The sequence below is a fragment of the Hippopotamus amphibius genome, chromosome 12, assembly GCF_030028045.1.
Source record: "Hippopotamus amphibius kiboko isolate mHipAmp2 chromosome 12, mHipAmp2.hap2, whole genome shotgun sequence".
In the NCBI taxonomy this organism is placed as follows: domain Eukaryota; kingdom Metazoa; phylum Chordata; class Mammalia; order Artiodactyla; family Hippopotamidae; genus Hippopotamus; species Hippopotamus amphibius.
In genome coordinates, this window is record NC_080197.1 from 41743451 (window position 1) to 41757738 (window position 14288).

The 14288-nt window shown below is 37.0% G+C and overlaps 1 protein-coding gene across 15 annotated transcripts in view; it reads left to right on the forward strand.

Moving 5' to 3' along the window:
- TASP1 (taspase 1) overlaps positions 1-14288 on the forward strand; it is a 230584-nt gene that overhangs the window by 64613 nt on the left and 151683 nt on the right. For all 15 annotated transcript variants that reach the window (XR_009048367.1, XR_009048368.1, XM_057701502.1 and 12 more), the window contains exon 8: positions 6952-7058. Coding sequence is in view for 13 of the 15 variants with exons in the window: in XM_057701502.1 (XP_057557485.1) it covers positions 6952-7058 (107 nt within the window). In the remaining 2 variants the exon portion in view is untranslated. The remainder of the gene's footprint in view (positions 1-6951; positions 7059-14288) is intronic.

Below are 14288 nucleotides of genomic sequence, written 5' to 3' on the forward strand. Positions count from 1 at the left end.
GGGAACTGCCTCACGGGGAAATCTGTTTGACTTTGGATCTCACCCAGTGTGTGTGTTTCTTTTCTTTCAGTGATTGAAACCTCTCCTATTTCTGCCAGCTTTTGGTCACTTGCCTTCAAATAGGCTTTTTTTTTTTTTAATTTAAAAATTCTGCTCAAAGTTCTTAATTATTATTGGTCTGTGGGTTAGTCTGATATAAACTATTCTTTCATTACCAGGAGCTGGAACTGATGTTTTGTAAATGTGTACTATTAACAAATATAATAATAAAAATAATATAAATTGATAAATGTATCTAACTATTGTATATATTACTTTTTAGTTGTGTAGTACAGGAATATGTTATCTTCTTAAATATTGAAGCATTCTACATAAACCTGGTCTTCCTTTTTACTTCCATTCCCAATCCCAGACTCCCGCTCAGTCTGATAACCACAGTTACTTGTTTGATTTGCTTCTCTCTGTTCCAACAGAAGTGTTGGAATATATAGTAGTAGTCTTTTTGTAAGTAGGTAAATGGTATCATACTGTAGTATCTTTAGTAAATTTGTAGCTAAGTAGTATTATAATATGCTTTAAAAAATTTTTTTTTGTCAATTAGCACGATGTATTTTGAAATCTGACCATGTTGATATTCATAGATGAATTAATTTTTTTTTTTTTTACAACAAAGTGATTCAGTTTTTTTTTTTGGGGGGGGAGTGGGGTACACCAAGTTCAATCATCTGTTTTTATACACATATCCCCATATTCCCTCCCTCCCTTGACTCCCCCCCACCCTCCCTCGTTCCCGCCCACCCTCCCCGTCCAGTCCTCTAAGGCATCTTCCATCCTTGAGTTGAACTCCCTTTGTTATACAACAACTTCCCACTGGCTATCTATTTTACAGTTGGTAGATGAATTAATTTTTAAATTGCTGAATAGCATTTTACCATATTTATTTAGCTGTTTCTTTATTGATAGGTATTCAGGTTGATTCTAGATTTTGCCATTAATATTGATGATTCTGCGAATATTCTTGTTACACATCACTTAATATACACGTGTTCTATTGGAGTAGATAGTTGGAAGTAGCATTGCTGACTCATAGAGAATGTGCATTTACTGTTTTGCTGGCTATTACCAGATTCGTAGGAGTTTGGTGTCTACTTTTGAGAAGCTTGGCTTTGTACAGTTGGTGCCATTGAGGACTGCATGGTAGCGCTCAGAGCATAGAGTTTATGGAGGCTTTTATGTGACCGGGGCAAGTTACCTCCAAGACACTTTTCTCTTGGAGATGTTGTGATCCCTTGAGATAGTGTATGAAGAATTCTTACTCCAATTTCTGGCACATAGAAACACTCAAATGTTGACTATTAATATCATTCTCACTGTTGTTAATATGTTGGATGTGAAAATGATCTTGGTGAGGTAATTTTGTCAGAATTTAATAGGCTTAGCTCTTTAGCACTGACTAATAAGATGATTTTAGTGACTGATCATATCTGGAGTTAGGTGTAACTAGCAGAGCAGTGGTTTTCAACTTTGGCTGCACATGAGAGTCACTGGGGAGCTTTAAAAAATTCTGAAGTCCTGGATGTACTCAAAATCAATGAAAATAGCAACTTTGTAGATGGGACCCAGATATCCACAGTTTTTAAAGTTTTGTAGGTAATTTCAATGCACATTCAGTTTTCAGAATGTCTGAGATAGAAGGTGTACATTCTTTTGAATTCTTCCTTTGGTAAAGGACAACCTTAAGTAGTTTGTGCTGCAAGGTTGCTATCACCTATTCCTTAATTTTCAGCTGTTTTATGCTTTGGTTGGACCTGTGGCACATCTTTAAATTAAGTAAAGAGTAGATTAAGGACGTTATTCTATTCTGTCAGTTTATGGGCATGATTCTGCCTCAGGGAATCCTGTTTTCTTCTTTTCTCCTGGCTAGATTGTGTTCTTTGCATGGGGTATTTTGAAAGACAACATGATGTTAAACATATTCTATAATTGTAGAGTTTTATCATAATTGGTATATAATATATCAACACAATTTCATATTGCTAGTTAATATGGCCAGTTATGCTTTCAAATTTTTTATTTTGAAGTACTTATAAATTCACATGCAGTCCTGAGAAATACTACAGAGAGATTCCATGTACCCTTTGCCCAGTTTCTGCTGATGGGAACATCTTGCCAAACTACAGTACAATATCACATTCAGGATAATACTGACAATCAAGATACACAACACTTTCATCACCACAGGGATCGCTCATGTTGCCCTTTTGTAGTCTCACCCACTCACCTCCGACCTTTACCCCTTCCTTGACACCTGGCAGTTACTAATCTACTCTCTGTTTGTATAATTTTGTCATTTCAAGAATGTTATATAAATGACATCATACAGGATATGAGTTTCTGGGAATTGGCTTTTTTATCAGTTAGTATAGTTCTCTCGAGATTCATTCAGGTGGTTGTGCTTATCAGTAGCTTGTACCACCTTATTGCTAAACATTCGTTGTACCACTGTTTGTTTAATCATTTATCCATTGAAAGGTATCTGGGTTATTTCCAGTTTGGGGCTACTATAAATAATGCTGCTATAAATAAATATTCATGTACTGTTTTTTGTAATCTTTTAAAAAATTTTTGGTAAAATACACAATATAAAATTTACCATCTTAAACATTTTTAATGGTACATTTCAGTGGCTTTAAGTATATTTACACTGTATAACTGTGACTACCATCCATCTGCAAAATCCTTTTCATCTTGAAAAACTGAAACTCTGTACTCATTAAATGCTAACTCCTCATTTCCTTCTGCTTGGCCCTTGGCAACCACCATTCTGAGTTCTGTCCCTATGACTTTGACAACTCTAAGTACCTCTGATAAGAGGAATCATACATTTTTTGTTCTTTTGTGACAGGCCTATTTTGCTTAGCATGATGTTCTCAAGTTCATCCATGTTGCAGCATGTGTCAGAATTTCTTTTTAAGGCTGAATAGTATTCCATTTTATGTATATACCACATTTTGTTTATCCATTTTATACATTGAATGAGTTGAAGCAATTTGGGTTGTTTCCAACTTTTGGCTATTATACATAATGCTGCTGTGAACATAGGTGCACAAATATCTGTTTCAATTCTTTTGGGTACCCAGAAGTGAAATTGCTGGATTATATGGTAATTCTGTTTTTAATTTCTCAGAGAACCACTAACTCTTTTCCATCGCAGCTACACTATTTTAAACTCCCAGTAATAGTGCACAAGTGTTGCAATTTCTCCACACCCTTGTCAACACTTGTTATTTTCTGTTTTTTGTTTTTTTTTGTAATAGCCATCCTAATGAGTATGAGGTGGTATCTCGTGATTTTGATTTGCATTTCCCTAATGATTATGCTGTTGAGTATCTTTTCATGTGCTTATTAGCCATTTGTATATCTCCTTAAATGTTGGTCTCCAAAAAAGGGAGAAAGCACTAGCCTTTTAAATTCCCTGGAGGTTACTTCTGCTGGAGGGAGAGGTGTTGCAACAATGGCTGTCTGCCTCTGAATTTGTACCTCTGCGACCAGAACCAGCAAGCAGAGCACAGATTCTGGTATTCAGAGGACAGGGTCTTTATTGTCCACCCTGGCTCTCACGCTGTGTACCGTGTATGAGCTGCTCTAGGAACCTATGCCCGGCTGTCTGCCACAGGGTTGGGGATGGGGAGTGGGGAGGGTACTGTGCTAAGAGCTGAAATGGACCCCAATTAACCACAGTTTACAATGAAGCTTTGCCCTGGAAACCTTCCTCTTTAATAGACTCCAGAGTTCCATAATACTTACATTAGACAAATTGTAGCAGGCTAGTTGTTGTCTGGGTGGGAAGACAGATTCCTGGTGCTTCCTACTCTGCCATCTTCCCTCTAACTCCAACTTACTAATTTTATATTAGACCATTCTGATTCAAGGATATTAATCCTATCTCATAGCTATTTAAGATTTATAGTTTAAATCACATACTTTAAAATTTAAAAAGATGTCATTTATCATTTACTTTTGCATATGATATCTTTTGCCTTATAGACATTTTAAATTTTATGTGGTTTTATCAATGAACCATCCTTTTGATGGATTCTGGCTTTGATAACATTCAATGTAAAATATTCTACTTTAATGTTAAAATCAATAAAAATAAAAAATAAAGTCTCTGTCAAAAAAGACCGATATGAAAAGACATATTTATGCCTACTGTGTGATGGTTTAATCTTTTTGGACTTCTTTTTTTGTTAGATTTTATATATTTATATGCTTGTCATTAATACTTATAAGATTTCAGTTTTGTGTGTAGTGTGGAGTAGGAATCTAATTTGTGTTTTTTTCCCCAAATAGGTAATGTACTGTGCCAAGAAAGTTTACAGAATAACTTATAGATTTCCTACTGGCATGAAATAGCAGTGTTATTCTCAAATTCTATTAGAATATACATGCGTTTGTTTCTAAACTTGTTTGTCGGTTCCATTACTTGTTTTTTTTTTTTTTTTGGTCCATTACTACACTGTTGTTCTCAGGCTTTGTTTTGAGGGCAACTCTGGTTCCTTTTCCACCTAATTTTCCTAACGTATTTGTTTTTCCTTATTTAAAATTTTGTTGATTTATCTTAAAAGTAATATTTGTTATTTTCCCACTGTTATTTTGATTAATTTACATCAATGTGGGGAAAATTAATATGTACTTAAAAACACCATGAAACTTTAGTTATTGTTTTATTACAATTTTCATTTAGATTTGCCTGCACATATATCCTTTTCTCTGCACTTAATTCCCCACCCTGCTCCCCTACCTTTTTTTTTTTTTTTTGTCTTCGAGCTTTCACTTTGCATTATTTTGCCTGTTACTGAAGAACACCCTTGAGTATTTTCATTAGTACAGGTCTTGCTGGTGATGAATTTGCTCATTCTTGTTCACCTGAAACTATTTTTACTTCATCTTATTTATTTATTTTTAGTTTATTTATTTATTTATTGGCTATGTTGGGTCTTTGTTGCTGTGCGCGGGCTTTCTCTAGTTGAAGAGAACAGGGTCTGCTCTTCGTTGCGGTGCACAGGCTTCTCATTGCGGTGGCTTCTCTTGTTGCGGAGCACGGGCTGTAGGCAGACAGGCTTCAGTAGTTGTGGATCGAGGCTCTAGAGCACAGGTTCAGTAGTTGTGGCTCATGGGCTTAGTTGCTTCATGGCACGTGGGATCTTCCCAGACCAGGACTTGAACCCATGTTCCCTGCATTGGCAGGTGAATTCTTAACCACTGCGCCACCAGGGAAGTCCCTTCATCTTCGTTTTTGAAGGTTAATTTGACTGGATATAGTGTTCTGGGTGAGCAGATATTTCCTTTCAGCACATTGAAGATAACCATCTTGCCTAAATGCACTTGGTGTTGGGGTAGAGAGTAGGGGTGGACTTGCTTGGTTCTAGCTCAGCCTTCCTGTGGGCGTGTTGGCGCTTTCCATCCCCAGCTTACTGTGGGAAGTGTCTCCTATGAAACTTCCCCCTTTAATGAGCTCTGGGTCTGACTTATGCCTCTCCTTGTTATGGAATCAAATTCAAGTGCACAAGTGTTGGCAAATGTTCACAGTGCAATCACAATAGCTTTAGTCTTTACCCCCAGAAAAAATTGATACTTTTTATAAGGTTTTTAATGCTTTTAAGATGGTGTTTTTCATATTTTATCCAATATTTTTGATAATATTTGGTGGGAGAATTACTCTTAAGAATTTAGTCTGCCATTATCAGAAAACTTTGGTAATCTTTTCAGTGTTATATTCCAGTTTGTAATTTCTCTTGTTGGCTGAATCTAATTGTTTAAATCTGTATGTCATCTTAAAATTCCAATTATTGTATTTTTTATTTTTAAAAGTTTTATTTAGTTCTTCAAGTCTACTTGGGGATTTTATCATGTTTTGTTCCTTAGTTATATTTTCAGTATCTTCTTTTTATGTCTATAAGCATAAACATGTTTTATATTCTGTATATGGTTACTCCAATATCTGTGGTCTTTGCTGGTCAGGTTATACTTCCTTATGTTTGGTTTTTATTTTTTCATTCTTGGTGACTTATTTCTCATTCGTTTTATGAATTGTTTTTTTAACTATGGGCTCATGTTAATTGGAACATGGGAATTCTTTGAGGTCTGGGTGAGTTAAGGTGGGTTTTTCCAGGGAGTATTTGCATTTGTGTTTAATGGGTTTTTGAAGCATTACCTCACTGAGGTTTTTTTTTTTTCAAGCCACATAGGTAATATGAATTCTCCTAATTCTGTCTCAATTTTTAAATATTTTTTTATTTTAATGTTTTATATATATGTGTGTTTTGTGCTTATAATTCTAATTGTTCTTCAAGAACAACCCTCACCCCACCCTGTACGTGTGTGCATACATGTACGTGTACACCCCCCCCCCCCACACACACACACAAAACAGTACTCCCGCTCCCAAACCAGCCAAGTGTAACAGGACTCTTCTTTTCTTACATTTATAGCCAAGGCTGTGACTTACAAGTTTCCTGATTCTTTGCATGTTACAGCATTTTCTACTTTTCCCTTTCATTGCGTGTATCACCCTTTGGGGTTCCCCCTTTTATGTGGAGGATCTCTAATACATTTTCTCCTGCTGCGTAGTCCCAGGTCTCATCTCTTGTCTCTCATGCACAGAGACCTTCAAAACCAGAGCTGGCTATGGCATGCCTTAGCAGACACTCCTGGAGAGCATCTACCTTCAGAACTCACTTGTCTCTCTGGATTTGATCTTTTTCTTAATGTTTTAACCTTAGGTTATTTTTCTTATTCCCTCCCACCTCAGTGTACATTGAAAAGACTTTATCAAACCCTTTATCCAACATTCTTAAGGATTTTGTCCTGACAAGGCTCTTCAGGATATCTCGTCTGCCCCATTGCCCTAATATTTTTCAAATGTTATTTTTAATGTTTCTTTTATAGGATTCAGTTTAGCTGCATTTAAAAGAAACAAGAGGAAACTAGAGCTGGCAGAAAGGGTGGAAACAGATTTCATTCAACTAAAGAAAAGAAGACAATCAAGTGAAAAGGTCAGGAGGTGTTTGCAATATTAATAATTAATGTATCATAATGATATATTTAGTCTGCATTTAGATATATAAGTCTCAGAATAGTACAACCCAGTAGAAATATAATGCATGCCACATATGGGCTTTTTAAGTTTTGCAGTAGCTGCATTTTAAAAAAGTAAAAAGAAGCAGGTGAAATTAATTTTAGTATTTATTTTATTTAAACCAGTGAATCCAAAATATCACTTCAAAAATGTAATCAATGAAAAAAATCACTAGTGAGCTAGTCTATTTTCTTTTCGTTTCTTTCTTTCTTTTTGTATTAAGTCTTCAAAAAGCTGTGTGTATTTTACCCTTACAGCACTTCTCAATTATGACACTAAATTTTCCTTAGAAATATGGTCTGTGTTTATATACCATAAATTTAACACTTGAAAAAAGTAAGTTTACTTAACAAGTTACATTACAAACATACTTAAGACTTTCCAATAATTGAATTGAATATCTGTTTTAAAATTAAAGTTAATTAAAATGTAATAGCATTAAAAATTCAGCTTCTCATTTGTCCTCGCCATAGTTTAAGTGTTCAGTAGCTCCAGGTGGCTCCTGGCCACTGTTTTGGTCCTTGTAGCTCTGGGTGGACGTGGCTGTTCAGCGGATAGAGTGTTATAAGGAAATGTATATACTGGATTCATGTAGGTTTTTTTGTACATTCTAATTACACATCTCTGTTTCTTGTTCTTATACTTTGCATTTCATGCATTTGTGTGCTGTCACGAGTTTCTGTGTGGCATTTCTTAGGTGTTTTGGGGGATAGAAAAATTTAAAAGCGTAACATTCATGCTCAAACTATGACCTGTAGGTCTGTTAGCACGCAGTTCACGATGGAGTTTTCATGTCACATTGTCTCGTTAATATTCTTCATTGATTAGTCCTGTAATTGCTTATATACTGGCTTATATGTTCTGTCATAGCTATGTATGGTTTACTCACACATGAATGCATATTCAGTCTTCTCTCATAGTGATAGATATTTTTCCAGTATGCTGCCATATGGGACAATTAATCAAACATTTTGGTCCAAACCTTTTTATTTTTCTGCTAGAGAAGAGTAGGAATTTAGGAGGCAAGTGAACAAATGAGTAGGTAGATCTTGGTGAAAGTGGCTGGTAGTGTGATTCTGTTTCTTGGGTTTTTGCATCCCATTTGATGTCTGAGTAAACAAACTTAGGACTTTTGTTCTTTTAAAAAACTGTGATACATTGCCTACAGTGAGCAATTTAATCATTTTAATAAACATGTGTACCTGTGTGACCCATATGCCTACCAAGATGTAGAACATTGCTGGTTCTTTTGTACTTCCCTCCAGCCATTCTCTGCCTTGTATAGGCAACCCCTGCTCTGAGTTTTATCACCATAGATGTTTTGTGTTGACTTGAACTTTATATAATTGGAATCATACAGAATGTACTCTTTGCTGTTTGGTTTCTTTCGCAAAATGCTTTTGATACATTGTGTCACAGGTTTATTCTTTTTTTTATTACTGAATACTGTTCCCTGATATGAATTTACTATAATTTGTTTATTCATTCTCCTATTGGTGGACATTTGGTTTGTTTCCAGGTTTTTACTATTATGAATGAAGCTGCTGTGAACATTCTTATACAGATCTTTTTTTCGTGGACATCAGTTCAGGGTTCTTATGTGTAGAATTATCAGTTGACCTCATAGAGAATATCTTCAGCTGGTCTTATTCAGAAGAGTCATTCTTTTTTTATTCAGAAAATATTCATTAAGCAGCTACTCTTGGTACTGGGGTGGGTAGTAAGAAAACAGTGGTGAACAGGATGGAGGTAATTCATGCTCTAATGAAACTTTACATTTTAGTGGCTAGAGACAGAAACATATAAACATACAGTTAAGTAAGATAATTGCCAAGTTTGGTAACTGTTATAAAGGGGAGAAAAAAAGCACAAGATGTTGTGATATAAAGTAACTTGGATATGAGAGATGGAGGGGAGACTCGGAGCAGGACTTCTTTAGTTAGGATGATCAACAGAGACCTCTCTGAGGGCATGACATTTGAGGTGACATCTGAAAAATATGAAGTGAGTTTTATGAAAAGTCTATGGAAGAGTGTTCCAGGCAAAATGAACTGCATGTGCAGTGGCCCTGGTGGGGACTTAGCACCTCGAAGGAATGGAGAAGAGGGGCAGGGTGCCTAAACGAGGAGGATGGTATGATCTGAAACTGGAGAGGTAGTAGATGCTGGCTTCTTAAGGAGTTTCCACACTTGTTTCATGAATAAGGAGTAGCATTGAAGAGGTGAAAGCAGAAAAGCAACGCTGCCTTATTCACATTTTACAAAGTTCTTGTGGAATGTTACGTGGAGAATAGGGGGAGGCAAGAACAGAAGTGAGGAGACTAGTTACAGAGTTATTACAGTTGGGAGACGGTGGCAACATGGACTGTGGGTGATAGAGATGAAGATGGAGAGAAGTGAACATATCCAGGATATATTGTACCGGTTCCTAGACAGACAGGAATTACTGATGCCTTAAATATTGGTGAGATAGAGAGGGGATTTAAAGGTTCTAGTTTTAGCCATTTACTAAGGCGAGGGGGGCTGGAGAAAGTGTGGCTTCAAGGTGGTAGAGGTGGGAAGTAGAAATCAAGAACTTTCTTCGTCCTTTACCCTTGATGAACTCAGATTAACCAATGCTTTCCATTTTCATGATAAAGCATATTATCTAATGCCAAAGCACCCAAAACACCCAAAGCTAATAGACCACTTTTAGTGTGCCATGTTCCTCTGCTCCTGTCAGTGGTAGAAAGCGCTTCTACAGCGGAGCAGCCGAGAGCTTCATTATGCTCATTGTATTTTATTGTAATCACGTAGTTCATTAAGTCTCTCGTAGGCTGATGAATATTGAGTTTAAAAAGAGAGTTGTCTGCTTAAAAACTGAGAGGTTGTTTGTTTGAAAACTAACTTTAAAAAGCAGAGTGGGTCTATAAAAACTTGCTGTAAAATTAAGTATGGGCAAATGAGCTATAAAAGAATGAGAAAAATCATTAAAATCTAGAAGCTTTGTACAGAGTATGTTGTTAGTGTCTTTATATTCTTTGTCTTTTCTTTTTTTTTAAATAAATAAATTTATTTATTTATTGGCTGCATTGGGTCTTCGTTGCTGCACACGGGCTTTCTCTAGTTGATGCGAGCGGGGGCTACTCTTCATTGTGGTGCGTGGGCTCCTCATTGTAGTGGCTTCTCTTGTTGCAGAGCATGGGCTCTAGGCATGTGGGCTTCAATAGTTGTGGCACACAGGCTCAATAGTTGTGGCTTACAGGCTCTAGAGCGCAGTCTCAATAGTGGTGGCGCACGGGCTTTGTTGCTCCGTATGATGTGGAATCTTCCCAGAGCAGGGCTCGAACCCATGTCCCCTGCATTGGCAGGCAGATTCTTAACCACTGCGCCACCTAAGAAGTCCTATATTCTTTTTCTATTTTAGATAAAATAAAACTTGAAATCATAGAACAATCCAGGGTGTTATAGGAAGATGATATGGAACATTTACATGTGGGCTCACATTCAGAGAAAGTCTTAAATGGAAAGACTGGCTAGTGAATGAATGAATTGGTTTTGTATTTTAAATAAAAAGGAAATATTTACAATATGTGTCCTTTTTTATTATTCTCTGCTTCACCCAGAGAATATTCAATTTTTGAAAAATTTAAACCTCCACTCATCAACCTGGTTAAGAGGATTTCCAATAAAAAGCTTGATGTGGCAGCAGGAAAGATCAACTGTGGAGTTGGTTATATGCATCTGAAACTTAGAGATAGGTCAGGAGGTAGATTCCCATTTGGCAATTATTGGCATCAAAAGGAATATAAATCCATGTGGCCAGATGAGCTCACTTAGGAGTGAGTGAAGGTGGAGCTCTGAAAACTGAACCCTGGGCCAGGCCAACATGTCCACATTGGGAGGAGGAGAAAGCAGCAAAAAGAGCAGCCAGTGGGGCAGAGGGGCCACCAGGAGAGCGTCTAGGAAGCGGAAAGGAGTGTTCAAAGCCAGGTGTCACCTTGGTCAAGTCCTGCTGAGAAAACAGGTTAGGAGGACAGAGGACTGGCCACTGGACTTGACACCTGGAGACTGTGGGCCTGGATGAGGAAAGTTTCTGTGACCTGGTGGGTTGTAGAGCAGGTTGAGTGGGTCCATCCCGGGGAATAGGGTGGAGATAATTCTTTTGAGAAGGTTTGCTGTGGAGTGGGGGAGATGCAGTCAAGACACTGTACCACTGTGAATCACATTCTGTGAATTCACTGAGGAATTTCATCTGTGAAGTCTCAGTTTCCTTATTTCTAATTGAAAATAGTGATATTCTGCTCCCATAGCAGGGCTGTTATGAGGAACAGATGTGTTAATGGATGTTGAAGTGTTTGGTGACTGTTATTGACTGAGACACCATCATCTTTGTCTTTGCCGTTGTTTGCCTTCATCTCAGCCAAAAAAAGAAGGAAAACTGCTACTCTGGGTGCTACTTTGAGTGAAATCTTGTAGTAGAGAAGGGGAGGGTGGTAATTGAGGTCGGTAGTGGTGGTGGAGAGGTAGAATTCAGGCATGATTTGAATGGAGTATTTTAGACCTCTGAAGTGACAGGATAATATGGTTAATATTCAGAATATATGATCTTTAATGTGTACAGAGCACTGTGTTTGACATTGGCCTCCAAAAATGACTAGGACCCAGCTTCTGCCTTTAGAGAAGGATGCTGGCCACAGGCTTTGTTTTACAGATGTTTGCTGCATACCCTTGGTGAAAGGTAATAAAAATCCTCCCAGAAAGAAAAGACCACCAGATAAAGAGCCAATGGAGCAGAAAATTATAATTTTTGAGAGGAAGTATAGCAGTTTTTTAGAGATGTGACAGGAAAGGACAAATAGCTATTTTCTAAATCAACCTGTATTTAGTTTATTTCTCCCTGTCCTGTGTGTATAGTTTCAGCATAGTTTTGGTTAGCCAGCAGTGACTAAAGCCTGGTTCTACTGTGTGTTGTGGCTACATAAAAGAAGCTATGAGTTGGGTATATATAATGAAAAGAATGGAGTTTTTGGTAACTTTCCTAGTGTTCACTTTTTTTGTTACTCAGTGTTGATGGGGATAAATATTGTCTTGAAAGGAGTATGTGGTGGAATAATTTTTTAAAGCCTGAAAATAAAGTAAATAAATTTAGAAACTTTTATTGCATTGATATTTCTCATTTTTCTTAAAAAAGTAATTGTCCAAACATTATCACAATGCTAATAGAAATCAGAATTAAAGTACGAAGACTATTTAATCAGCTTGCTACCTCAGTGAAAGTATTTTTGTTTTCCTTAGTCTTTGGCCATTCGCATTTGAGTTAGTTTAAAATAAGGATGGTTAATCAATGGAATGCCTTTGGCTGCAAACAACAGAGAGCCTGCTGGTGACTTAAGGAATTGCATATTCGTGCCCTTGCTCCCTGGCCCTCTGCCTTATAACAACCATTTTGATGGTGGGTGGTTGCAAGTATTCATTAGCTCAGGTTCCAGTGATGCTGGAGTCAACATGCCTGGGATTTCTCTTGGGCCTTTTCTTTCATGCCTTTTGTCTTATGGATGGAATTTGGCTCCTATAATTTTAGGTGTCATGTCTGGATTCAAGATGAGAAGAAGGTGAGACCGTGGAGGGTGAGGATAGGAAGACCAGTGCCAGATGTCTGTCACTTTTTTATTTGGGATGCAAAATTTTCTAGAATCTCTCTCAATAGATTTGTCTTCAGTTGTTGTTTTGGGGGGTAGTGGACAAGGGCTCAGTTTGGTCACCAGGCTATTCCCAGTTGCAGAGGAGCCTAGGAAATTGAGTAGATTTTCCTAATTGCTATCTCATAGCTCATGGCTTGCTGCTAGACACATTGTCTTCCCCCCAAAATAGTTGTTTTGTTGTCAAAGGAAGGGGAGGATAGTGGTTATTAGGTAGGTAATTTACACTGTGTAGCATAAATGGAGAGTTTTTTTTTAAAAAAATCATCTTCCTCCCTACAATGAATATGTCCCTTGTTGCTACAAACCAATACTGGGTTAAGCAGCTAATTACCCATAAATAAAAACACATTTTGTCCTCACTTTCAGAAAACATGGGTTGTAAGATAAAACATTAAAATATAAGTAATAAATTCTGAGTAATTATCCATTCTTAATAATTGGCATCTGTTTCATTCATGTTTTTTTGTGTGACTTAGAGGGAAGACATGCTGAGAAGGAAAAGATTATTATTCACCTGTGTTGCTGTGTAACATAAAAATAGTAGTTGTTTACGCTCTTTTCCACTCCCCTTTCTGGGTAGACCCAACTGCTCTGGGTTATTCTTTACCCCTTTCTTTCCATTGCATTGTATAGACAGTCCACACTTTGCATGGTAGTGCTGGACCATAAAAATGACTGTGCAAACCAAAACTGTGCAAAGGGATCTTAATGGCAAAATATTACACTTGTTCCATGGCTTTTAAACATTTTTGTCAAAACATTAAAAGCTCTTTTATTGGTGGTTATAAATGTGTAGAGAAACAAAAAAAAAAGTAATTAAAATGAATATTAGTGTACTAAATAAATATTGGATTGGATCAGCTTTCAAACATTTTATCCTTTGCTGTTTCCGTGTTGTACAATATCTCTCAGAGTTCCTTTAATGTTGTCTTTTGCCAATGTCACTTCCTCTGGGACATCTTCATCTTTTTTTGTCACAACTACATTCCTTATTTGTGTTGACAAGTTTGTCTTCACTAAGTTCCTCTGATTGCAGATCTTGAGTCTCTTGAATGGTGGCAGTGTTGAAAATTTCCATGGTCAATTATTTCTTCCATAACTTCACTTATTTTTGAATTAGAATTGCACTTCCAACATTTTCACTTTTTGTTTCTTTGCTTCACTTTCATCTTAATTGGCTAGGGCCCTTTTTTGATTATCAATTTTTGTAAAGTGTCATGTGGATTTATCACTGAGAAACAAGGAGGCAGCACAACGACACACTTTGCTGTCTGTGCACAGTGACCCATCAGTGGCAGACTTTGAGTGAAATGACATGGTCAGTCACTGATCATGATGGGCCTCTAATGTTTATGTGGTAGTTTACATAGTGATCTTTGAACTGAAGAGCTAGAAGTGAAGTGTATACTTCACGCAATTACTCACAGTTACTGTCCCATGTAATTGAAATTTGAACCAGGTTGT